Raw genomic sequence first — 27,163 nt, 5'->3', positions numbered from 1 at the left:
CACGGGTGCTGCGCCCCGGGACCTCCGGGCCACACACCCGGGGCTGTAGCCGGGACTGGGTGCCATGAAAGGAAACGCGTAGGGGGAGAACTAGGAGGGAGCAGTAAGTAACCCGGGCCCGAGCAGCTGGGCGGCGCGCGGGGCGAACAAGTAGCTCGGAAAGCAGGTTAGAGGCGCCATTGCGATCGGCTTCCTGCCAACGACTGAGCGGTACGTGCGCTCGGAGCCGAGACAGGAACTGGGAGGGCTAAAGAGAGACTAACTTGTTCTCCTGGGCAGGGATAAAAGGGGGGCCTCCGACACCCAAAAGGGTCGTGCTCCAGGTGAGGCTCGAACTCACAACCTCGGCATCGCTCTGCAAGCACTGCTGTATAAGTACCGCGCGCTAACCGATTGCGCCACTGGAGCTCCGTTTAGCCCGCCTCGCGATGGCTCTATCAGGGTTTACCGGCGGCGGCGGGCCCGCGGAGCATGCGCACTCGCGGCCGGCGGCTCGGCGGGAAGGGACGGGGCCGGGTTCCCCCTGCACCTTCAGGCCCGGCCGCCCCCAGAAGAGTAAACCGGGGAACGCCCCGAGGGTCTCTCTCTCTCGGGGATGAAGGGGCCGGTTGGCAGGGCCGTGACGGACGGGCCGCGGGGGCCTAGAAAGGCGCGCCGGCCGCCGCCCGCCTTCCCGGGCGGTGCGGAGGGAGGAGTCTGGCCGCTGAGCTCTGAAACCCCTCCGCGCCCGCCGTGGAGCCTGGCCTTCCCCGAGCGGGCCCGCGGGTCCGAGTGTCCGGACCGGCCGGGCGGCCGGCGGCGGGCCGAGGGGTGGGGCCGAGCGGCCGACCCGACCGGGGAAGGCGTGGGAGCGGAAGGCCTTGGACCGCGCGAACCCCGCGCCCGCCAGCGGGGCAGCCGGGGAGCCCGAAGACCCGTCCGGGCGCGGGGGCTTCGCATCGGAGCCTCGAACCCCGAAGGTTCTCGCTGCCTCTTGTCCCCACTGAGCGGGCTGCTGGGGGCGCGCCGGGCGAAGGCGGGTCCCCCCAATCGAATCAAGCGGCCGGCATTCCGGGGGCGCGATGGCAGCCCGGGCCCGCGGGAGGTGCAGGCGGGGCCGCGCGGGGCTCAGCCGGGCCGCAGCGAGTTTTTTGTTTAATTTTTAAACTGGTTCCTAGTATTTAATCAAGAGGTCGCATACAACTATCTGGATATTACTTCTTTTTAAAAAACCAGAAAATGTGAACATTGCCCCCAAGGCTGAATTAATGACTATCCTGTGCTTTTTTATTTTTTTTTTTGTCTATGTGGGCCACTTCTTAAATTTTTTTAAATTATATTTTACTACAGCAAAATAAAGACAAGCATAATCCAGGCTGGATTGATGGGATTTATTGTTACATTCATTACTATTTGTCTTGAGTCAACTGTGTAGAAGCTTCATTGTATGGTCTTTATTTCAGTAAACTTATGTTTTATATTCTTAACCAGTAGAAAGAGACTCCCAAAGTGATCTTTGTAGAATGGGCCAAGAGGTTGTCTAAATAATTTGATTATTATTTTTCTAAATAGAAATTTGAAAGAAGTCACTGCCACCTGTAACAAGGCCAACCATCCTGAATGCCTTGCAGAACCCCTGGGGTTGGGTGGCATCTAAGATCCCTTCCTGTCTCCATCGCCCGTGCTCCCCACCAGCACCACCTGGGAGGTGACCTTTATCTTCCCTCGGGACAGAGATGTGCAGGTCCCTCGGCCGAGCTCTGAGGAATTGGGGTGCAGATCTGAATCAAGCATGATGAGAATGTGGGGAGGCACACATCTTTTTCATTCTGAATTGAAGCTTAAATGAAGCCTTGGTGAGAGCCTATCAGATAAGGAAAAATTTTAAAGATCGAAAGATTGGTAACATCGATGTTCTTAAGAATGTGCAGAAAAGGACACTATTCAGTTTTGTTTCAATGACATTTTAGCAGAATCTTACCAAATGCATATGACCTTTCTCCTGTGAGACACTCATACATGTGAACAAATATACCATATTTCATCAAACCTAAGATGCCCTAAACCAGTGGTTCTCAACCTTCCTAATGCCGCGACCCTTTAATACAGTTCCTCATGTTGTGGTGACCCCCAATTTCATTGTTACAAATTGAACATAATTAAAGCATAGTGATTCATCACAAAAACAATATGTAATGATATATGTGTTTTCCGATGGTCTTAGGCGACCCCTGTGAAAGGGTCGTTCGACCCCCAAAGGGTCACGACTCACAGGTTGAGAACCACTGCCCTAAACTGTAACATGTACCACTAAGAAGAAAAAGCTGCTGCCCAGCTGGCGTGCGTGGCTCAGCAGTTGAGCATCAGCCTATGAACCAGGAGGTGACGGCTCCATTCCCAGTCAGGGTCAAGGGGTCAGGGCACACATCCCTGGGTTGTGGGCTCAATCCCCAGTGGGGGAGGAGCAGGCGTGCAGGAGGCAGCCAACCAGTGATTCTCTATCATCATTAAGGTTTCACTCTCTCTCTCCTCCATTTCCTCTCTGAAATAAAAATATATTTTTTAAAAGGGAATAAAAAAAACTGCCACTTTCACTATAATACCATGCTTTCATATCACTTAGGCTTTTTCTTTTATACTTATTAAAAGACTCCACTGTATATATTTTTTTAAATAATATATTCCTTTTGAGAACTATCGTTTTCTGTTCAGCTTTTCAGCCCCTTTGTTTCTTCCACTTACAAACCAGCCAACACTTCAAAGAGGAAAGAAAGCAGCTTGGGGTGTCCCACTCACCTCACGGCATTTCTTTTCTCCCTGAAATCTTGGACCCTCAACCCCTGCAGTGTCTTAGTAGCTCTTTCTTGCTTTCAAACAGGTGTGTGTGTGTGTGTGTGTGTGTGTGTGCACACAAACACCTGTACTTATTGTATTTCTAGCTACTGTCAGTGGGAGTAGTTTGATAGACACTGACTTGTCAAGATCTTGTGTGACCATATAATTTATCCTCCAAACAAGGACATTTCTGAGCGTGAAAGGGGGCACTATTAATAACACTGGATCACCGAGCATGCCTTGTGACTGTCTCAGACAACCAGGAACACATGACCACCCTAATCATAGCCCCCTTTGCACTGCTGTAAATACATACAACAAAAACAGGAAAGATTCCCTATTAAATTTTTTTTTTACTGTAGAAACTATCATTTATTGAATAGCGGTTATTTCATAAACTGTACTAAGTGTTTTACATTTGTTTTCTCATTTCAATCCTCACAACAACCCATTTACAAATAAGAAAACAAACTCAGAAAAATTAGGTCACTTGCCCAAGGTCATACAGCTCGTCAGCGGTGGAGCAGGGTTTTGTCTGTGGCCGAAAGCCCCTGCTCTTTTAGTGACCCATCTAGGTCAGCTTTGGGCAAAAGGCAACTTCACTGCTCAGCTCAGCAAAGAGCACCTGGGAGTGGAGGTTGCTGGCCACACTCACCGCTGGTCGGGATGCACTGAAGCAGACTTGATGTTGGTTTTTATTCCACTTGGCATTTCCCCTGGTTGACCTGCGTGGGCCATTTGCACCCCACTGAGCACCGACTGCTGCTGGCTGGGAGCACCTGAGAACATGGATGGGTGTGTGCCTGTTACCAACTTGGTGCTTCCCTGCTCCAAACACACCCTTCTCTGCCCAGCTCTGTGATCCTGTCAGCCAGTGCCTTATCAGTCCTAACACCAGGAAGGTGCTAGAGGAACACAGGCTTCTCTTCCTTGTTCCAGAACTTTCTGCGGGTTTCTACAGCACAGCTGCCAGTGGGCGGCTTCCCAATGAGATTTTGCCATCACCCAGCACACAGTTTCCTGCTTGCCAACCGCAGCCTGCAGCACCTCAGCAAACTCCTCTGCCGTCCCGTGGGCCACCACCACGCCCTCACCAATGAGTGCTGGCGGGGAGGGAGGGCCATTTCCACGTTTATTCCTTCCGTGGGTTTTCTATGTCATCTCTGGAGGTTGTGGCTGCTCCCTGTGTATGTGCTTTCTGTATTCTCTAGAGTCCTATTTACCCCATTCAGTGGTTAATTTTCGTTTACTAATTAACAATTCTCTATATTGCATGCTCCCTGTTCAAAGGACTGGTGTGGTTTCTGCCTCCTGACTGGATCCTGGCTGATACAGAATGCATTAATTACTTCTTTCACTTCTCATTTGAGAACAAGGTCTCTCAAAGAAAATGGAGAACATAGTGGTCGGTAGGTAAAAATAGCACATTATTCACTGTTTGCCATATACTGGGCAATGTTTCAAGAACTTTACACCTTTTTAACTAACTTAATCCTCATGCCAAGCCTATGAAGTAAGTGGCATTTTTATTTCCTTTTACAGATGAGGAAACTGAGGCACAGTGGGGTGACCTAAGTGGGTGGTCGAGCTGGGATTCAAATACAAATTATGTGACTTAAAGGTCCATGCCCTCAACACTAGAGAGTGGAGTGCTCCGTCTGCCATTGACAAGAGAGGGAGAGAGACCTGAGACAGTGCCTGGCATTTAAAACTGTGCCTCAGGGGGTTACCCTCAAGAGAGGCGCTAATCAGGGCTCACAGGGTGACGGTGGCCAAAGGGTCCTACCTTGAAATATGGGAAAGACAAAGTAGAACTAGGACCACTAGAGAGATGAAAACGGGGACCGGCTATGCTGGGGTTCCCAAATGCCCCAAGCACGCCTGCTGAGAAAATGGGGTGGTTCCTCTGTCAGTTATGGCAACAGTTGAACCCAAACCTACTGGACCAGGGACAGGGTAGCAGATATTAGAGACGAGGCATAGATAATGACGGAGTCTTCCCTTGGAGAGGAGGACGGAAGTGGGAGCCATGAGCCTCAAGGGTTTCAGTAACACACAGGGCTGTCCTTAGGTCAAATTTTGGGGTGAGTAGAAAAGCTCACCCTGTGGGGTTGAAGAAAGACGAGGAACAAGTAAAACAACCTTCCTTCATATCTGTTTAGCCCACAACTGACTGAGTGGCTTTGGTTATATTTCTTTACACTATACATCACAGTTGGTTTAGCCATTCTATTAATGAACATCGGGTTATGTCCTGTGTGGAGCTGTTATAAATAAAGCTGCTAAAAACATTCTGGTACAAGTCTTTCATTCCTTTTAGGTAAATACAGAAGTGAAATTTCTGGGTCATAAGGTAAATTTATGCAGAGTTTTTTAAAATTTTTGTTGTGGTAAAATATACATACTTAAAAGTCTGTAACTTTTAAGTTTATTGTTAACAGTATTACCAAGGTTCCTCCCCCATCTCCCCCCTCTTCCTACCCCCACCCCACCTGAGGCCTTCCTTACACTATTGTCTATGTCCATGGGCTATGCATATATGCATATATGTTATTTGGTTAATCTCTTCCCATCCCCCCATTTCCCTCTCCTCTGAGTTCTGTCAGTCTGTTCCACCCATTCATGCCTCTGGACCTATTTTGTTTGTCAGTTTATTTTGTTCATTAGATTCCACATATTAGTGAGATCATGTGATATTTGTCTTTCTCTGACTGGCTTATTTCAACCTAGCATAATAATCTCCAGGTCCATCCATGGGGTCACGAAGGGTAAGAGATCCATCTTTTTTACAGCTGCATAGTATTCCATTGTGTAAATGTACCACAGATTTTTATCCACTCATCTACTGATGAGTATTTGGGCTTTTCCCAGGTAACTTTAACCATTTTGAAGTGCACATTTAAGCGGCATCATGTACATATTTACATTGTTGTGCAACCATCACCACTATCCATCTCCTGAACTTTTTCACCATCCCAAACTAAAATTCTGTACCCATTAAAAAATAACTCTCCAAGGGGCTTGGAGGGTGGTAGGAAAGGGGGGAAATGGGAGATACCTGTAATACTATCAACAATAAAAAATATTTTTTAGAAAAATAACTCTTCAGCTCTGGCCAGTGTGGTTCATTTGGTTGGAGTATTGTCCCATACACTGAAAGGTCACAGCATTGATTTCTGGTCAGGGCGAATACCCAGGTTTAGGGTTTGATCCCCAGTTGGAGTGCATGTAGGAGGCAACCAATCAATGTTTTTCTCATCTCTCTTTCTTTCTCTAAAATCAATGATAACAATAATAATAACTCCCCATAATAATAATAACCCTCTCCCCTTGGCCCCTGGTAACCACTCTTCTACTGTCTGTCTCTATAAATTGACTATTGTAGGTACTTCAAACAAGTGGACTCATGCAACATCTGCCTTTTGTGTCTGCTTGCATCAGTTAGCATACTGTTTTCAAGGTTTATTCGTGTTAGAACTTGTGTCAAAATTTCATTTCTTTTCAAGACTGAATAGCATTATATTGTATTATATATCACATTTTATTTATCCATTCATCAGTCATTGGACACTTCGGTTGCTTCCACCTTCTGGGTATTGTGAATAGAAGTACTTCTATGAACGTGAGTGTACAGATACCTGTTCAAGTTCCTGCTTTCACTTCTCTTGGATATATACTCAGAAGTGGAATTGCTGGATCATATGATAATTCTGTTTAATTTTTTGAGGAAACATCACACTGTTTTCACGGAAGTTGTATCATTTTATTTCCCCACCACGAATGTCTCCATATCCTCGCCAGCACTTGTTTTATGTTTGGGAGTTTTTTAGTAATAGTCATCCTAATGGTGTGGGGTAGTATCTCGTTGTGGTTCTGATTTGCACTTTCCTAATAATTTGTGATATTGAGCATCTTTTCATGTGCTTATTGGCTGTTTGTGTATCTTCTTTGGAGAAGTGTCTATTCAAATCTTTAACCTATTTTTAAATTAGGTTGTTTGGTTTTTTGTATATGCTGGATATTAATCCCTCATTAGCTATATAATTTCCAAATATTTCCCCCCATTTTTTGGGGTTGCCTTTTCACTCTTTTGAGTGGGTCCTTTGATGCACATGTTTTTAATTTTGATGAAGTCTTATGTTTAGTTTTTTTTAGGAAACTGCCAGACCCTTATTTCCAAAGTAGTTGTACCATTTTATACTGCCACCAGTGATACTGAGTGTTCCAATTGCTCTACATCTTTGTCAACACTTGCTGTTGTCAGTCTTTTTTATTTTAGCCATTCTACTGAGTGCATAATAGTATCTCATTGTAGACTTAATTAATATCTTCCTGATGACTAATAGTGTTGAGCATCGACTATTTGTATATCTTGGTGAAATATTTGTTCCAATCTTTAGCCCACTGTTTTGTTGATGTGTGCTTTTTCAGTTTGTTTTATCATTTTTTTGGTTTTTGATTATTTTTTTATTAAACTGTAGGGTTGGCTGATATTCTTCACTTTCTTCATCTGTAGGTAGCAGGTATGAATTCCACCATGACCCCTGGACTACAAGAAATGCCAAGCTCAGCCCTAAACTTCATTGTCAGTTTCCTAATCTGTAAATGGGATCAAATGAGAGAACCTATGGTGATTAGCACAGGGTCTGCCGTGTAGTAATCATTCAGTAAGTGGTAACCAGAGAGGGTGTTACTGCTGCTGTTGTTGTAGTTAGTTAGGTTCCTCACACCTCTCCCGGGGAGAAAATGTTCCTCCATGATTGCTTGAAGAGGGAACTGGCTAAGGAAAGTATCGGTAAGTAGCAACAGGTCCAAATGCCAAGAATTTCTCATTGAGTTCCCAGAGAAGTGAGTATAGGAGCGCCAGGGCCAAAAAGGCAGACAATAGCAAACCAGAGTGAGGATGTGGAGAAATCAGGATCTTCACACACTGCTGATGGGGAGCTAAAATGGTGCAGCCACTTTGGGGAAGAGTCTGGCTGTTTTTTTTTTTTTAACAAAATCCAATAAATGAAAGATATAAATATGAAATAAACAAATACACCGAAACACAGGAAGAGGAGGTCTCAACAGGCCTGGAACTGAACCTACAAGGAGTGGTTAAAAGAAGGCAAAGTTAGATTGAAGAAGGAAATCTCAGTCCACAATGTGTAGAGGAGCCAAGAAGAGAGTCTTTCCAACGGTACTGGGAGCAGCCCTTAGGATGCTTCAGACCCAAGTGGGGTAAAGATGTGGGAGGAGATCCAGGGACCACTGCGAGGGTACTTAGTTGGGGCACTGAGGCAGGAACAGGTAGCACCCCCATCGTAACCCAGGCAGCTGTGGTGGGATGTGGGAGTTTAGAGCAGAGAGACAAGGCAGTACTGAGGTGGCAAGGATCACCCAGGAGAAACTGGCAGTGCCCAAACCCAGAAGACCAGCTGCTAAGATACCCTACTCCAGGGGTGGGCAACCCCTGGCACGCATGCCAAACATGGCACACCAGTAACTTTTGCTGGCACACGAAACCCTCTCTTATAATCTTCCATTTACAATTGTGAATCTTTGTTCTCAGTGATGAATTCTGTTAAGTCTCATAATAGGGGTAGCCTGATGGATATCTCTGAAGGTCACGAAATATAAACCTGATGTAAAATCTCTGTCATCAGTGATGCAGCAGCAAAAGTCCCACTGACAATATCAAACGGAGTCATAAAGTTTTCTGTCGGACTATCAGTGTACACGTATACATTAGAAAATAAATGTATTTTTCATCATCATATACTGTGTTTTTGTTGCTGGAATGAATTTTATTATTTCTTCAAGGTTCTTCACATACGTACACCTTAAGAGATATCAAGTAGGCGTAACATGTTCTCAAAAAATTAGGGTTGGCACGCAGAAGAATTTTGAGTCAGAGATTTTGCTGGTTTGGGCACGCACTCACAAAAAGGTTGCCCACCCCTGCCCTACTCGGTGGCAGGTCTTGCCCCGCCCCCTTCACTCTGAAAATAAGAGGCAAGAGTGCAACTCTTGCCTCTTCCCCCTCAGTGGACTGTGCAAAGAATGTCAACCATAAAGGTGAATTTGCACGAGGATCATTAAACATTTGAGGGAAACCAATATCATCAAAGAGAGATAAGCCAGAACCTTCCCCAGACTCCCTTGAGGTTAGGTGAGACCACTGACTGAGCTTCAGCCAGTGGAAAGTGACCGGAAGTGTGTACACCACTTCTGGCCAGGTGTGGCCTTTAAGTACCTCCACTCTCTCTTCCTCTTTCTGCCAGCCAGATTTCAGTGCCCAGGGTGTTGTTGGAAGTTACAAGATGAAGGAGACAAGATCCTATGTCAACTTCGTCAAATTAGGGCTCTAAATGTGCAGGGCACTGCTGCTTCCCACTGCACTTCATAGGAATGAGAAGTGGACTTCCATGTGCTAAATCACTGAGTTTGCATTGAAATTTTTTTCCTGTTACAGCAGCTAATATTATCTTCACTGATAAGAGATTACAGTTTAAAACAGTTTCTTTGGCCCTGGCAGGGTGGCTCAGTTGATTGGAGTATCATCCAGGACACCAAAAGGTTGCGGGTTCGATTTCCAGTCATACCTAGGTTTCGGGTTCGAACACCAGTTGGGGCCCATACGGGAGGCAACTGATCCATGTTTTTCCCTCTCTCTTTCTCCTTCCCTCCCTCCCTTCCACTTGCTAAAAAAATAATAATAATTAATAATAATTTAAAAATCAATGGAAAAATATCCACGGGTGAGGATTAACCAAAAAAAGAAAGAAAGAACACTCAGTAGATGAGCTGAACTATAGAATACACCAGCTCAACTTAAACAGTGAACTGGGCGATTAGGTTGAAGAATATTTCTAGAATGCAGTCAAATGGTGCCCAACACCCAAGTTAGAAGGCTACCAATTGAACAGACCTGGTAATTTATTTACTCGGCACAAACCAGAGGGCAGTCTGACAGGGGCTATACAGCAGGTTATGTAGCCTGTGTTAAAGATTCACCTGGATAATTCAGACCCCAAACATTCACTTGTAGCATCAACGATTCACATTATTTGATTAGGTAGATTAAAATGCGGGGCAATGATCCTTCTCTCCTTTGTACTATGTAACAGAACATCTGTTGGTCTGAAATCATTTGTTTTCCCTTTTAATGTGAATTCATTCATGCCTTTGTCCACCCACCATCCATCCCATCCATCCTTTTAACAAACGTCCAACCTAACAATTATCCTAGACCCTTGCTGTCTCACTGCACTCATTACTTGTAGATGAGAAAGGTAAATACTGTTTCAGTTACTTTGGTGCCAATCAATATTCTAGAAAGAAATGCTCAGCTAAAAAGTTATAAATAAAGAGAAAGGGGAAAGGGGGGTGAGGGGGGCGTGGAGAGGAAACAGGAGGGTCCCTCCCAGCGGAGGTGGGTGGGAATCTTGTTTCCTTGTCTGGGTTTTGATTTGCGCGCGACAGTCTCCGCGTCTGGGGGTGCTGAGAACCCCAGCCAACCCAGACGGAAGGGAGGGGACAAGATGGGCTTGGGGGAGGGCGCGAATTGGAGGAGTTTCGAATTTTTGAATCCTAGTCTGGATTCTGGTGTCAGAGCCTGAGTTTTTCCCTTCTCCCCACCCACCAGCTCCCTCCACCCCACCCTCCCCAACACGCGCGCAATTTCCCTAAGAATTCGGAGTCCAGAAGAAAGAGGAGCAAGCAGGTGTCAGGTATCCTTCTCCCCCTCCCCCGGGCTCACCTGGTGCCAGGTGTCTCCTGGGCCCCAGGGGAACTGCGTTAGGGCGTCTCTCAACCTCAGCACAGGATAGTCCCCTCCCAGACCGGGACCCGAGGGCCCGGTTCTTCGCCCGGAAAACTCCTCATTCAGTCGCCGTGGGTCCTATGTCCCTAAGACGTGGAAGGAGCTCAGAACAGGCACCTTGTCGGTGCCTGCCTCCTCTGACCAATGAAGGTGAGGGGACCGTGCCCTCAGATGGGGCCCAGGAGTCCCCGTGGTGCGCCGGGGGCCCCTCACCCAGCCCGAGGAGGGCCGCCAGCGGCACCCTGTAAGCCCGTGGACTCTGGCCTGACTCCGCGCTCGTGACCGGACAGAGGGTAGCATGAATGGGGCCGTGCTGGCCGCTCTGTGACCCTTGGAAGGCTGGGGAGACGTTCCCGTTTTTCAGACGAGAAACTGAGGCTTCCATCCAGTGCCAGCACCCGTGCACTCAGTCCCTGGGGCTGCCAGCCGCCTGCGCCCCATCACAGCATTTCTTTGGGGGCCCAGGCGGAAAGTCTGGGGACAAAGGACCAGGATGGTGCTGGGGTCTGTGCCTTTCGCCTGTCTCCGCTCCCAACCCCCGCACAGTGTGCCGGGCGACCCCCGATGTGAGTGCGGCGGGCCAGCGGTGTCTGGCAGGAACCTGGGACGTGGTGGTGCGAGGGCTCCTTGACCAGAGGCGGACAGGGGCCACCGCGGGGGTCCCCACCACTGCCACTCGGTGCCCTGGGGGTTGTCCCGCCCTTTAACCCACGGGATGCTGATTAACCAGGCGGCCAATAGGCGGCTGGGCGGAACCGCGCCCCTCCGACGGCCCAGGACACCGCTGGGAGCAGCGCTGCTCCCGGGAGCCATGGAGCGGCCGGTGCGAGTGCGGACTTGGGTGGAGGAGAACCGGGACTCCTTCCTGCCCCCCGTCTGCAACAAGCTCCTGTGAGTGCCAGGCAGCCCTTCTCCCGCTCTCTGTCCTCACCCCTCCTTCTCCATCCGCACCCTCACCCCTCACCCCTCACCCCCAGCTCCCAGTTCTTGACCCAGAGCCTGTATAGACAGGGGCCTCCATCCTCACGGTGTCTTCAGGGCAGGGGGAGGGCGGGCTGTTCCGGGTTCCACCACCTTTGTCTGTTCCTCTTTCTGGCGACTCAGAAACGGAGATTGTGACCCTGCCGTCTGAGGATGGCGGGGCGAGCTGAGGCCGGGAGAGATGCGGAGGGCAGGGGGCAGCCCTTCCCCTCCAGGCCCCAGACAGCTCTCCAACCCCCAGCGACTCTCAGAAGATGGATCCCAGAATGGCAGTAGAAGCCAGGCCTGGGGACAGTCCAATCTTACACCAACTCTATCAGGAAGCCACAGGCAGGGGGTGGAGGATCAGCCCTCGGGGAGGATTGTGATTTATTGCTCTTCCCAGTTCCCCTCTTTGTTGGCAGGCGTGAGCGCACGCACACACATGCTTACACACAAACACATGCGCGCACACACACACGGGTACACCCGTGCGTGCGCATACACACACACATGCTGGGGTCCAGCCCCAGCAGGTCCAGGGGTTCCCCAAGGTGTGGACGGAGTCGGTGAAGAAGGAAGGACACGGAGACAGCGCTCAGGTGATCATCATAGTTGGGTTCTCTTTATTGTCCTATTACATCTATATTTAATCTATTTGATCCCATAAGCTTGCCTCTATAATTACATCATGGTATGTTTTGGGTAACGTTCTACAGTTCCTTGTTTCTTATCTGACCTTTGCCAAAAATCCTGTCTCTATCTAGTTCTGTTGATTTTAATCTTGTCTAGGTTTATCTCTGTGTTTCCATTACAAGGGCTATTCCAAGGTCACTGCTCTACTGATAGGCTACAAGGAAGTGACCGAAGGAGATTATCCCACCCAGTAAAGGTTATGTCCTCCCAGCCCCGCTGCTTGCCTTCCCTGGGACTGCCCTGTGTCAGTGGGTCTCCATGGGTATAGGCTTTGGTACTTTCCCTGGTGGGCAGACCCCTGGGGATGCGGGCCCAACAAGTCCCAAATTTATTGCCAACAGTCTTATTCCAAGTCTTCATAAGTAGTACATGGTAGTTCTGTAACACTAGGGGGATTTACTGATTTATTCTCTTCCTAGTCCTGTTAACCCCTAACCTGGGGAAACAACCTTTCTCGGGGAGGTGGTCCTGTTTAAAACACATAGCGCTAAGAGGGGAGCAAACATATGTCATATACGCCAGGTCCCTTGAAACATAAGCTGTACAGATGTTTCTTCCCTGCAGTGACTGTGTCAAGCAGCAAGGGTGGACTGGCTCCCGGTGCGCGCGTGCGCGCGCGCACACACACACACACACACACACACTCCCCCAGGCCCTCCCTAGCCAACTCTGCCCGTACCACCCAAGGGGGCCATCCCATCCCGCCAGTCCTTCTCCAGCAGACTCTCAGGCCCTCCCCGGAAGCCCCTTCCCCTGCCGGGGCTCCCAGCTCCAGGCTCACAACCCCATCCTTGTTGTGTCCACAGAACATCTCCAACACCTCAAAGCACACGCTTACAACCACCAATACTTTGACAGGCCAGAGACTGTGCCGAGTGATTTAACATCATCTCGTTTCACGGTCACAGTAGTCCCAGAAGGTGGGATTTTAATAGGGAACTTTCCCAATGTCACGGAGCTAGTGTGGGACAGGGTCCTGCCTCACGCCCATGGAAGAGTTTGACTCCAAAGTGCACACTTGTGGTCACTGTGCAGCATTCCCCCAAAGCCTCCACTCTTTTCCCACTTCATCCCTGACCACAGTCTCATTCTCAGTCCTGCAGTTTCTCCCCTAATGGTGTCTCAGATCCACCTGCTCCTCTCCAGCCTGGAAAGTGTGGGCTGCCCGCCTCCAGGCACCCCTCTCCCACCCAGCCCTCCAGCACTGCCCCAACATTAGTGATCACAAAACGCAGGCCCTGCCTTTAGCCACTCAGCAGCTGTTCTGTTCACTGAGCACCTGCTACATGCCAGGCACTGTCCCAGACACTAGAGACACAGCAGGAAACCAACGGACAAGAGTCCCTTCCTCCGGAACTGAGGAGGCCGCCACTAAATAGAAACCAAAGCGGGTGGAGGCCCAGGCAGACCTGGGGCCACAGGGCAGGGTAGGGCTGTGGTTGTACCCCGTGTTGGTGAGGGCTGTGAGGAGACCCTGCTCTGGGCCTCTTCTGGCTGCTTCCTGGTGGGTTAGTGGTGATCTTTGCACTCTTGGCTTCTGCAGCATCAGCCCTTTCTCTGCCCTCACCTTTCACGTGGTGCTCCCCTGTGTGTCTGTGTCTAAATCTCCCTTTCTGTAAGGACTCCGGCAGAGAGGATTAGGTGTCCGCCTGATCCCAGGACGACCTCCTCATAGCTTAACTAACTCCATCTGCAATGACCCTATGTCCAACTTGGGGCACCTTCTGAGGTGCTGAGGCTTAGGACTCTAGCTCAGTGGTCGGCAAACTGCGGCTCACGAGCCCATGTGGCTCTTTGGCCCCTTGAGTGTGGCTCTTCCACAAAATACCACGTGCGGGCGCACATGTAGAGTGGAATTGAAACTTCATGGCCCATGCGCAGAAGTCGGTATTTTGTGGAAGAGCCACACTCAAGGGGCCAAAGAGCCGCATGTGGCTCGCGAGCCGCAGTTTGCCAACCACTGCTCTAGCCTATGAATTTGGGGTGGTGGGAGGCAGGACATATGAAACTGCTGGAAGGTTTTGAGCAGAGGAAGGACATGATCTTGGCTTATGCATTCTGACTGATGGGTTAGAATAGTTCTCGAGTGGGCTCATTCAAGAACTTTCCACATCTACCTAGATCAGCAATTTTCAACCGGTACGCCAAAAGAATTGTTAAAACATGCAGTACCTGACTATTTAGTCAGGGGCCCTGACCTCTTTTCCCTTAGATTGTCAAATAAAAAAAGACAAACATCAATAGCCATCCAGTGTGAATAAATCAAAATTATACCTATTTCTTGTCAGATCAGCAAAAAAAATACATATGTTTTGGTGTGCCACAGAATTTTAGTAATTAAATTATTTTGTGCCATGAGATGAAAAAGATTGAAAATTGCTGTCCTAGATTATATCTCAGAAAAGATGACTAAAAAAGAAAAAAAATTTCCTGGGCTCTCTGGCACCCTTCGGGCCAAGACCAAACTCTTTGGCTGAGCTCTCAAGGCCTAGAGTGACTTGGTCCCCCATCCTGATCCAGTCTTCGCTCCATCGCTCCCCAAGACGGCTCCCGCGGCACCAGGACCTGGTCCCAGGGCCCTGTACCAGTTTCCCCTCCACATCTTACAGCAGGTGCCTCACAGCGTTAGCCCAGCAGTGTTGGGGGAAGAGATAGTCGCATAATCAGACAACTCAGGGGAGGGGAGGTAGATAAGGGTCATTTTACCCCTACAGGAAGTGGGACCTCCAGTTTGCTCTCCTGTACTTAAAGATCTTGAATACAGCCCAGTCATCCTGATTGAAGAAGAGATAGATCCACCACCACGCCACTCCCCCTCCTGGGTCAGAGGATGTGGGGGGTGCGCACAGAGGGACATGCCCCCACACACTAATATACCAAGCCACAGATACAGCAAGACGCATTTACAGTTTCAGACACACACGGGCACCCTGGGATGAAAGTAGATGGGGACAAACCTCAAAAACTGACAGGGACAGCCCTAGCTGGTTTGGTTCAGTGGATAGAGTGTTGGCCTGCGGACTGAAGGGTCCCTGGTTGGATTCCTGTCAAGGGCACGTGCCCCGGTTGCGGGCTCGATCCCTGGTGGGGGGTGTGCAGGGGGCAGCCAATCAGTGATTCTCTCTCATCATTGATATTTCTATCTCCCTCTCCCTTCCTCTCTGAAATTAATAAAATAATAATAATTTTTTTAAAAAACTGACAGAGACAATGATGCAGAACAGCTCTGTTACCTTTCCCAGGTGTGCCCAGGCTCCCTCCAGGCCCCTCCTGTCCTCTCCCAGGAGCTGGTTCAGCACCTTTCCCTTCTCCTCCACTGCAGGCATAAGGAGCAGCTCAAAGTCATGTTCATCGGGGGTCCCAACATCAGGAAGGACTACCACATCGAGGAGGGTGAGGAGGTAGGTCTGCAGACTGCCCCTCCCCTGACCCAACCCCGGGGCAAGGGGCCATTTCCCAAGCCAGGACCAGCGCCTATGGACAGGAGACGGGGTGGTCAGATGGCTGAGGGTGAAGGGGGCTCAAAGGAAATGACAGTGCAATACTGCTGCCTGGGAGGTGTGGGCACCCAGTGCCCCCTTTGACAGCTCCATCCTCAGAAAGAGCCCACCCTCTGCAGGTATGAGAGGCTCCAGCTGTTGGCATCACCCCCTGGACACAGGGCCTGATGGGATGCCCTGAATCCTCCTTCCAAGCCCGAATATGCAAGATTAGCTTCCAAAAATGAGACCCAAGTGCTGAGAAGGAACTGGGTGCTCCACTCTGGCCCCAGGAGCCAAGTTCTCTGGGAACGGTTGGGCTGGGGGACCCCTCCTAATCTAGGACCTACATCAGTTGCTAGTAAGGGGAAGGAAGTGGGGCGGGAGGAGGGAGCGGGGGGAGGATTTGCAATTTGCCCTGAACACCCTTTTGTACCTTGAATTTTGGACTGTTTCTGTGATGCCTTCCCCAAAGTAAATAAACAACAGTAAAAATTTAATAGAAAAAGATGGGGCCTCTTAAGGAAGGACACAGATGGTACCCCAGTTATCAGAATGTCTGCTGGCAAATGATCACTATGGGGCCCCCTACCTATCATTTTTGGGGCCTGGCCCTGGGGTTCAAGATCCAGAGTCCAGCTTAGTCTCTAGCCTTCACCCCCACTGCTGGCAGCCCTGCCACAGCTCGGGGCTGAAGGGAACATAGGAGAATCACTCACTGGGCAAATATTTGCTGAGCACTGAATGTGGCGGGGGGCGGGCAGTGGGGTGAGGATCCAGCAGGCAGAGCCGGCCAGCCCCTCACCTCTCACACTTCCAGGTCCTGCACCTCCCCCGGATACAACTTCTCACATCACATCTCACTGGAGACCATTTTCTTCTGTAGAAAAAAACACAGGAAAATCCAAAACTGCAGAGAGAAGATGGGATTGGGTGGGAGTGGCCATGGCGGCCAAGGTCTCTCCTGCCCACCTCAGGACACCCCCCCATCTTGTCTTCCAGAGGCTTCCACTCTGTTAACCCTGGTCTCAATGCCCACCTCTCTGTCTCCCTCCCTTCTTGCCCCCTATCACCTCTGTACCACACCCCATCTTGGGGTCTCCCTGAGCTGCTCTGATGGATGGGTGCCCACTTAGGGACCAGGCCAAGACCTGACTTAGCTGGGAGACTGACAGATGAGGAGGACTGGCCTGAGCAGGTGTCCCCACTCTGGGTTTGTGACAGCTTGATTTAGGGTCCAGACTCCTTCCTGGTGAGAGAAGGGGAGTCACCGAGCCAAACTTTCCTCCATGCTGAGCTCAGGCCTCAGCAACAGCCCCTCAGGGGCCCAGGCTCACCCACCACTCATATTCCACTTACCCCAGGCCTTCTCTTCTGGTTCGGGTGCCAAGGGGCCTGGGCTGGGAATGTGCCAACCTGGGTGGGAATCTGAGTCCCCCTAACCATGTGATCTTGGACAGGCCACATCACATCACTGTCTGAGCCCGTTTCCTTGTGGCTCCTGGGGACACTGCCCCCGCCTGGTGGAGGGAGTCAGTGTCTGTGGAGTGTATGCATAGAGCCCGGCACAGTAGGTGCTTAGGATGCATCGGTTCTCTGCACCCTCAGCCGCTCTCCCGCCTATTCTGCCTGTAAGGCCTTTCCAGGCACCAGAGGCCTGATTCAATTCAGTATCTGCCCACAGGGATCGTTAATCCTCCAGCCAGCACCAGGCCCCAAACATCATTTACTTCCAATGAAGCATAATTCCTTTTGGATCGCCCAGGGCTGTGTGAGAGTTTCTGCTGTTCTGGATCTGCACCTCTGCTCCAGGCCAGGCCTGTCCCTCATCACAAGGCAGCTTCTGGGCAGAGAGACAAGACTGAGGAAAATTCCACTTCCTTCCTGGGTTTTGGTTTGATGGCTACTAATACCTTTCACCTGCCTGCACAGGGTTTGAATGTGGCCCAGACCGGACCCCTACCCCACCCCAGCTGCCCCTGATATTCGCAGGGCCTAAGGGCTATGGCCACTCTCTGGGCCCTTCCTTCCTCCTCCCTATCATGAAAGGACCCCCCTAGACACACACACACACACACACACACACACACACACACACACGGGCTTCCTCCCAGCTGGGGGGTGGGATGAGGGGGAGTTGCAGAATTTCCCCTAACAGACCTTGGGAAGTTTTTTCTTATTTGTTTTAAATAACTTGCATGGGTTATTTTTAATATAAAAGTAAATATTGTTTATTGTAAGAAAACATGGGGGGAAATATGAAATGTATACCTCATTCATAATCCCCCCACTCAGGGAATCCCTACATCAATCCCTACACTGCCTGCATTTACACATGTATGGTCACATAATTAGGATCCTGCTGGGTGTAATTTTGAATCTTGCTTTAACATGATAACTTTAGCATTTTCTATTTTTCCACCTTACTAACAGTTACTTAAAAATAGTTTTTTGTGGTTCTTAAAAATGTTTGCTGATTTGTGTTTTAGAGAGAGAGTGAGAGAGAGAGAGAGAGAGAGAGAGAGAGATTGGTTGCTTCCTGCACACTCCATGACTGGGGATCTAACCCGCAACCCTGGGTATGTGCCCTGACTGGGAATTGAACCCGCCACCTTTTGATGTATGGAAGGTTGCTCCAACCAACTGAGCCACATTGGCCAGGGCTCAAAAATAGTTTTTAATGGCTGCATAATGTCCATATTTTGAGTCTATCATAAAATAGGGACATGTCTCCTGTTACTACTGTTCACATTATTTTCCTGTTCCCGCCATCGCTGGAGGTCTGTGAGCGCTGACTCCGTGGTTTGTACATTGTGTGCAGTGTCCCAGGCAGCAACATTCTGAGTGGGTGCTATCATTTTATAGATGAGGAGACAGAGGCACAGGAAGGCAAACTGAATGGACCAAGGGCACGAGGTGACCTGGCTGAGCTGAGGGCCAGGTGACGATGAATCCATGCTTTTAGCTACCATGTGCTGTGATGACGCAGCCATGTATGCCCAACATGAACAAGGTGCATTACTGACCGACTACAGCCACCTGCCTAGAGATGCAATTACTTGCTCAGGAGGTGACCACTGTCCTGGTTCATCCTGGACATCATTGGTCTCAGCACTGAAGGTCCTACATCCTAAGAACCCCCTCTGGCCACCGTACAGGGGTGTGAGCTGAGAAGGCTCTTCCTGCCCGTTGCCAAATGTCCTTCAGAGGCGTGTGTCAACTTGTCCCTCATGACAGACTGCAAAGCCACATTTCTCTAGTTTCATTTCTCTACTTTCTCTGAGCGTGGCTTGATTTCACTCTCTCTTTTTTTTGTTGTTTTTTGCTTCTTGTTTTTTGTTAATCCTCACCTGAGGATATTTTTCCCATTGATTTTAGAGAGATTAAAAGGAAGGAGAAGAGATAGAGAAAAACATCAATGTGAGAGAGACACATGGATTGGTTGCCTCCCACACTCGCCCCAACCCAGGACTGGGGATCAAGCCTGCACTGAGGTATGAGCCCTTAACCTAATCAAACCCATGACCCTTCAGGCCTCGGGCTGAAACTCTGACCATTGAGCCAAACCAGCTAAGGCTGATTTCTCTTAGTAGAAGCTGTGACAAGGATCTCTATCTCCTCTAACTTCTTACATCATCATCATCATCATTCTTATTATTAATACCCCTAAACTATTTGACAGGGGCCTTTAACACCCATACAATGTGTGACTGATAGAGAAAAAATGTGTCTGCATCCTCCTCCCAGCTCCATGGGGTGATCTCAGTAAACACATGAATTAGGGACTTAGGATAGAATAGGGAAGATGCAGTAGCAGCCCCCTAGCTCCATCCGGGGAGCTAGCAGGAGGTGAGTACTGCCATCCCCCACAACCTTCAACCCACCCCAGCTTCCAGCATCATTGAGTCCACCAATTACACGGGCAACTTCCTGAGGGATTTGGACAAGCACAGCCCTGCCCCGTCCCAGGGCATCACGGTGGCCAGAGGAGCCAGCTCGGGCTCCAGAACTACTAGTCTATGCAGACTCGGCTCCAAATTGTGGCTCCAGGACTCACTGTGATCTTGGACGAGTTGCTTTACTCTCTGAGCCTCAGTCTTCTTTTTCCTTTTCTGTACAACGGGGCTAATACCAGTTTGGGAGGTTGTAGAGATTTCTGATCATGTACAGGAAAGTGCTTGCACAGCCCCTGACGCACAGCCAGGGGGTCCTCCTTACCTGACTGAAGGGTCATTGAATTCTCCAGCGAGCATCTCAGCCAGCCTCTTGCCCCAAGCCACACACCAGCTGTTGCATCCTGGGTACCCTGGTCATCACTTGCATGTCAAGATGTGATCCCTGTGTCACTAGCACTACTGTCTGTGGCCTGTGTCAGGGGAGACTGGGGCCTCCGGGCAGCAGTGACAGAGCTGCTCATAAACTCCAAAGACTTCAGGAACTTTCTCAGGGTTCCCAGTGAGAAATCAGGCCAAAACCCTGGAAGAAGTGATGGGGAGGGTCTGAGCCTATCTGCTGTCCTGTTCCACAGGTGTTTTACCAGCTGCAGGGCGACATGGTCCTCCAAGTCCTGGAGCGAGGGAAACACCGGGATGTGGTCATCCGGCAGGGAGAGGTGAGGCGGGGCCCCAGGGGCTGGGAGCTGAAGGGTCACGGGAACAGGAACCTATGGGGTCCACTCATTCTGGTTTTGGTCAAGGTCTTGTCCTCCTGCCCTCTTGCCCACTGGACCTGCCCGGACCTCCTCCTCCTGAGCTGTCCTATCCTCAGCACAGCCCATTTCCTCCCCTTCACTGTGGGCTGGGCCGAAACCTGTGGGTCAGTCGGAGGCCCCAGATGTAGCAGGCACTGACTGAGGACCCTGTGGGGGATTGTGCCTTACTGACACCTCATCCCCGCCACTGCAGATATTCCTCCTGCCCGCTGGGATCCCCCACTCTCCACAGAGGTTTGCCAACACGGTGGGGCTGGTGATTGAGCGGAGGCGGCTGAAAACCGAGCTAGATGGGCTCAGGTAAATGGGGGTCTGAGGCAGACATGGGGCGGGAGGATAGGCAAGCAGCTGGGAAAGAATCGGATGGCTCACGACAGCTCTTCCTGGCCATCGAGCAGGAATGAGGAGGCAGTGGGGATCCTGTATTTGCCGGTTGGCAGGGAGAGATTAGGGTAGGTGCTGGGGTGGGTTTGATGATGGAGCAGGTAGGATGTTCTCTGGGACCCTCTGGTTGCCCAGGCAGCCCAGACCTCCAGCTGGGACCAGAGCCTGTGCTTTCTGTACTGCTGTCTGTTGGGGGTGGGGTGGCTGCCAAAGTCAGGCCCACCCGGCCCAGGGCAGCTCGGAACACTGCTGCTTCTCCAGCCTCTGTCCCCAGAGGCACCCGCCAGCACACTCCTCTGCTGGCGTCTCTGCCCTGACTCACTCCACAACCAGCACTAACATTTGTATAACTCTTGCTATGGGCCGGGCGCCCGCCTAGCGCTTTATGTGTATTTATTCATTTCATTCACACAATGATCCTCCGGAGCAGGTGCCGTTACCAGCTGTACTTTACAGGTGACGAGATTGGGCCCGGGGAAGTTGCGTTTACTGGAAGATGGCAGAGCTGGCATGATAAATACAAAGTCAGGGCCAGGACAGTCAGGATAGGGTGGGAGTCAACACCTGCACGGGGACCAGCTCGGTGCAGAGACGGGCACTGTTTCCAGAGCTGAGTTCCAGTTTGGTTCTGACAGTCACCCAGTCATTATCCTCCGAAAGGAGGGCGCAGCCTGTGGCTCAGGGGACACAGATTTATTTTTTTGGGGGGGGACACAGATTTTGGGAGGGGGCACAGATTTTTTTTGTGGTGGGGACACAGATTTTGGGAGGGGCCACAGATTTTTACAAAAGCAAAACTACGTTTTGTATGTTTTAACTAAGAAAATTTAAAATTCCCAACAAGTTACTAACATCTGCTATAATGCACATTTTTTTGTTTTTGTTAATCCTCACCTGAGGACATTTTTGTTTTTGTTAATCCTCACCTGAGGACATTTTTTTCCCACTGATTTTTAGCGAGAGTGGAAGGGAGAGGGAGAGAAAGATGGTGTGAGACACATCGATTTGTTGCCTTCCACACGCGCCCCAACCAGGGCTGGAGACTGAGCTTGCAACCAAGGTACGTGCCCTTGACCAGAATCGACCCCAAAACCCTTCAGTCCACGAGCCAAACCGGCTAGGCCATAGTGCACATTTTTTAAATGCTCCCCTTTTTTTCTAATTACCAAAATCATTCACATTCATTCTGGGAATCAGGAAAAGTACATGAAATCATGAACCAAATTAAAATGACCTGTCAGGGACAGGGTGAATGTTATGGTGTGTGAATGACATCTCAAAACAAACAAGCAAACAAGCAACAATAATAAAGAGAACACACACAAAAATTGTCATCCCACCAATTAAACCTAACAAAGTGCTTAACTTTCCATCTTGACTTTTTTTCTCTGCGTCTCTGCACCTCCCAACATCGCAGTCTTATTGCGAACATAGGTTTGAATTTTGCTTTTTATACAAAAATCTCATGAGTATTTCTTATACTTTTAAATTCTTTTTAAAAAACACCATGTTAATGACTGCACACTGATCATATTAACAGTCTGTGGTAGAAGCAGATGCCTGGCCTTAAACTCTAAAAGAAATTTTCCCCTCGGGGCTTGATCGAGGGAGTCTTTAGTGATGGGGGGGGGGGGGGGACAGTTTCCTCAATAACATTTTTACAGCAAATTCAATAACAGATTTCATCTGGCTGCTTTGACCTTTAATAAAAGCCAGGGACTCCACATTAAAATTCCACTCAGAAGGCAATTTCTGGATGACATCACGGGCCCGTTGTGAAGCTTTGTGGTGACCAACTCCATCCCAGGATAGAACTTAGGGTGCCGGGTCGGGGGTGCACTGTGTGTCTGTAAGCAGGACCACTGCCCTTTGGGGGAAGAGCAGGCAGAGCTGGCCTGGCCCCGGGAGCTGAGTCTGGGGATTAGGCATTCAGTCAACAGACCTGCTGAGCACACAGGGGCCTGAGGCACGGCCCTGTCTGCCAGGTGCTCCTCAGGCCAGCTCCCCAGGCCACGCTGGGGCTTGGGTGGGCTCAGGGAGAGGCCCAGCCCTTTGCTCCAGCTCTCAAAGGCATCCATAAAGGAGAAGGATTTCTGTCTGGGGGCATCTTCCACATGTTGGTTCCTTAAGGTCCCATGAGCTCTGACCTAGAGCGCCAGCAGGCAGGCCCCGGATTCAGCTCTGCCTCAGCTTCTGCTTTGGGAAACATGAAGACACTTGTCATTGATGCTCTCTGTGCTTCGAAGTCTGTCTCTAGTCTGTCCTGCTTCTGCCACTTACAGGCCGTGTAATCCCTGCTGAACTTCCAGCTTCTCTGAGCCTCAGAGTTCTGTCCACTTTGTAACTTGTCAAGTTTGGGGAAGTAGGAAGAGCTATGTGAATGGGGTGGGGAACAGCCCTCTCACTTTGGGGTGCACACTGCTGCTGGGAGAGCCAACTGTGGCCTCTGGGTTGCACTAACAGGGTGAATGCAGCAGAGCCAGGCAGGCCCAGAAGTCAGCACGCAGAGAGCTAAGCCTGAGGGAGCAACCCTGAGGCTGCCCAGATGGGAAACTGGTCGCCCATCCTTTGCTCTGGCAGGTACTACGTAGGAAACACCACGGATGTCCTGTTTGAGAAGTGGTTCTACTGCGAGGACCTCGGCACACAGCTGGCCCCCATCATCCAGGAGTGAGGCCCAGCCCAGCCCCGCATTCTCCTGAGGCCCCGTGCTCTGGCTGGGGGAGCAGCCCCTCTGAGAAGTGCTCCACGGAGCACCTGCCAGCCTGGAGCGGTCGGATTCAGGGAGAAAGCTTACCTCTCATAGGGAGGAGACCCACTTGGGGAGGAAAGGAGGCTGCTCCATGGGCCTGGTGGATATGAGTCGTATGAGGGCCTCACATGTATGTATGGCCTAGAGTGTATGTGTGTGTGCGTGTGTGTGTGTGTGTGTGCACATGTCTCTCACTGACCTCTCAGTTGGGAAAGCTGGTCCCTCTCCCCCTCCCCTATGTCCCTGCAGATTCTTCAGCTCTGAGCAGCACAGGACAGGAAAGCCCATCCCTGGTGAGGCCACAGGAACTGCCTTCCTCTCTCCTCCCTCCCCCCTTTCCCAGAACAGGGTGGGGCTCAGCCCAGGATGCTAGGGAGTCCCCTTTTGAGTCCTCTGCCCAGTACTCAAGGTACAGGAAGATGGCACCAAATGGTGCCCCCCATACAGCTGCTGGGTCATTGGGCCCATTCCCGCAATTGAGAACTGGGGCCCCTGGGAACTGGGTCTGCTGGGCTGGGAGGGCTGGGCCAGAGGACACTGACCACAGCTGGGCTGTGGTGCAGACCAGCTGCTCATGGACACGCCGTTCCCCCTGAGCACACGATCCGTCATGGAGGCCATGTCCTTGGAGGCCTGGCTGGCTGGCCACCGCAGGGAGCTGCAGGGCGGCGCATCCATCAACCTGTTTGGGGACACCTATGAGACCCAGGTAATGCAGCCCTGGGCCACCCAGGGCATCTACCCAGCAGCCGGAAAATGGGAACCACACACACACACACACACACACACGCACACACACACACATTTCAGAGGTTGTAGACATGGGCATTGGCCTTCCTGTTTCTTCCCTGACTCAAAAAATGATGGTTTTGCTATTAGTAGAGGCCTGCAGAGGCTATGTGGTCCCAAGCAATTATTTCTTTGCCTTCAGAGTGGGGTGTGGCCTCATCCAGTGATAGGTTTCTAGGGTCTGGGGTTACACCCCTGCTCGGAATTCCTGAGCCTTTGACCAGTCACAGCGTTGGAAGTTGGAAGGGAGAAAGGTGTTTGGAGGTGAGGGTCGGGTCGAAAGGCACACAGAGACCCAAACAAAGGTAGGGCAGGGGAGTGGGGCCCACAGGCATGATTGCTAGATGGTCAGAGTAGCAGGCGGTGCCTGGGTCCTGGCAGTCTCCTGGGGTAGGCAAGGTTCAGGGACTTATCCTGGGGACAACAGAACTTCACCCAAGCATTGAAGACGGGGGATGATGAGGCCAGAGTGCTGCTTTAGAAAGACCACTGTACCCTGTGTGGGGCGGCATTAGGAGGGCGAGCGTGGAGGCAAGGAGACCTGCCAGAAGGCTTGTGCTCGCTTGTGCTTTACAGTTTCTACTGGCACATCCTTGCAGTTTGAATTAGAGCACTCACCCACCCTGCCTCCCAGAGAGACGCTCACTGGATACAGACCTGCCTTAGTTTAGCAGGACTGTGAGAGCAGGCACAGCCACAAAGCCCCTGCCACCATCACGGCAGCGTCATTCAGTGCTGAGCTGGCCGCATGGCCTTGACTTCCACCTTTCTCACCCCTACTCCCACCTGCTTCAGTTTATACCAACAAATACTTACTGAGTCCCCCGTGGGCCCGCAGGAGCACAGCCTGCACACTAGCTGCGGGCTTCCAGGCTGATGCAGATCACAGAGGCTCAGCCTCCCTCTCACTCATCCCCTCCCACCTCCCTCCTGCTCCTTAGGCCAGAATCTCAGAGTAAGGAGGTGGGCGCCCCTTGGGGAACTGTGCATGTGGGCTACGTGGGTCTGCACTATGCCGTGCACAGGTGTGTGCCCCTGCGGGTATTCCTGTGGGCCAGTAATAGTTGTGATGGGCTACAGAGGAACCCGATGTGCATGTGTGTATGGAGGGCAGACATGTGTGGTCCCGAAGGGCAGGTGGGCAGCTCCCATCATGATGGAGGCAGCAGGGTAGCCTTCACTCCAAGTCCTGGTCTTTGCATCACACAGGGAGATGAGGCTGTACTGCAGGCCCCGCCCTGGCCCACACAGGCCTGGTGTCTGGGGGCCAGGTTTAAGGGGGCAGGAAGCACCAAAAAGATTTGTGTCACTTCCCACCAGGTGATCGTCCATGGACAAGGCAGCAGCAAAGGCTGGAAGCAGAACGTGGACATGTGGCTGTGGCAGCTGGTAAGTGGGGCCCGCAGGAGAGGGTGGCACAACCTCTTGCCCTTGGGGACCAGGCTGCTCCTGGGCCTTGTGCTCCCCGGGCCTCCTTGCCAAGGCCGACTCAGGACTCTCAGACAGCTGTTGGGGCTGGGTAGCCTCCATTTGATTCTCCTGCTCTTCTCCCCCAGGAGGGCTCCTCTGTGGTGACCATGGGGGGACAGCACCTGAGCCTGACCCCCGATGAAAGCCTCCTGGTGCCAGCCAAGACTGAGTGAGTCTGCTGGGAGGCCTTTCCCCAGCTGTGGGACTCCCTCCTTCCCTGGGATCCATAGGGCCCAGCCTTGCCTCACCCCTGCCCACCTGTGTCTCCACAGGTACTCCTGGGAGCGAGGGCAAGGCTCTGTGGCCTTGGCTGTGACTCAAGACCCCGCCCGCAAGAAGCCCCTGGGGTGATCGTCCTGCTGAATGTGCACAGCGCCATCCCTGCCGAAACTACTTCTTTCCCAGCCCCCACTGCTCCTCCGTCTACTGCTGCTGAGTGCCTCGGCGGCCCCTCCCCCACCGGGCCCTGGACATCATTGTCTTTCATCCTCCTCCTGTCCTCATCCTCTCCTCTACAGCCCTCAGCCCCCTGCCCCACACAGTTCGGTCAGGTGGTCTGTCCCTGAGTCTGGGCTGCCTCTGCGTCTCTCTGTCCTCACAGCCTCAGTTCACTACTTGTCTGCCACCCAGAAGGCCCTCAATAAAGGCTTCCTGGTGGATGAGCGCCCGTGGGTCTGCAAGGACACAGGCTGTGGTCGATGGCTGACCCCATGTGCTCACGTGACTGTAATCTGCAGTGTCCATGCACCGGGTGACTGTGAAGGTGTGGAGGGTCTATTAGGGGGTGACCCTGCTTGTAGAGGGACTTTCATCACTGTGCCTGTGGCCTGGTCCATCGGGCCAGGTGGTTGTCCTGGGGGCACAGAGAATGTTGTCTCTCTGCCTCTTTCTCACGTATTTTCTTAACATAATTTTTAAAATAGCATCAGTTAGGTTTTTCCTCCCAATAACAGGAGTGATTTCTGCTAGTTGTAGAAAATACAGAAATACATAAAATTCCACCCCTAGAGTTAACCCGTCTTAATACATGAAGACTGTGATGAGCCCATAGAGGGCAGGTCTAAGAGGAGCTTGGCAGTCCTCCGCCCCCTGCTCCCCTGCTGTTGACAGGTGCCCTCTCCAAAGACAAGGCTCCTGGGCCTGCTCTGGGGTCAGGAGTGCTGGCAGCCCCAGAAGCAGCAGTGGGTAGAAATGAAACAGGACACCTGTAGGGGGCGATCTTGTCTTCCTGGGGCTTCAATGAGACGTCGATGAGGGGTCTCAGGTGGGGGTAACTGAAGGTGGCGCTGGACGGAGCACGT

At 51.2% G+C, this 27,163-nt stretch overlaps 1 protein-coding gene and 1 non-coding gene across 2 annotated transcripts; one reads left to right on the top strand and one right to left on the bottom strand.

Moving 5' to 3' along the window:
- Positions 1–315: 315 nt before the first annotated feature.
- Positions 316–408, bottom strand: TRNAI-UAU (transfer RNA isoleucine (anticodon UAU)). Its single transcript is given in 2 exon segments — positions 316–351; positions 371–408. It is a non-coding gene; the product is annotated as a tRNA-Ile (tRNA).
- A 10,950-nt stretch (positions 409–11,358) lies between these two features.
- HAAO (3-hydroxyanthranilate 3,4-dioxygenase) lies at positions 11,359–26,542 on the top strand. The gene is made up of 10 exons (XM_070428422.1): positions 11,359–11,512; positions 15,600–15,678; positions 20,285–20,368; positions 20,661–20,767; positions 23,432–23,521; positions 23,853–23,896; positions 24,167–24,312; positions 25,713–25,781; positions 25,949–26,031; positions 26,135–26,542. Exons 1-10 carry the CDS (start codon positions 11,433–11,435, stop codon positions 26,211–26,213), a joined length of 861 nt encoding a protein of 286 aa, XP_070284523.1. The 5' UTR covers positions 11,359–11,432; the 3' UTR covers positions 26,214–26,542.
- The last annotated feature ends 621 nt before the right edge of the window (positions 26,543–27,163 follow it).

Source organism: Myotis yumanensis, unplaced genomic scaffold, assembly GCF_028538775.1.
Source record: "Myotis yumanensis isolate MYYU_CA2020_CCGP unplaced genomic scaffold, mMyoYum1.0.hap1 SCAF_11, whole genome shotgun sequence".
Lineage (NCBI taxonomy): Eukaryota > Metazoa > Chordata > Mammalia > Chiroptera > Vespertilionidae > Myotis > Myotis yumanensis.
Note: the sequence above shows the minus strand (reverse complement) of the source record. Positions and strands in the feature narration are given on the sequence as shown.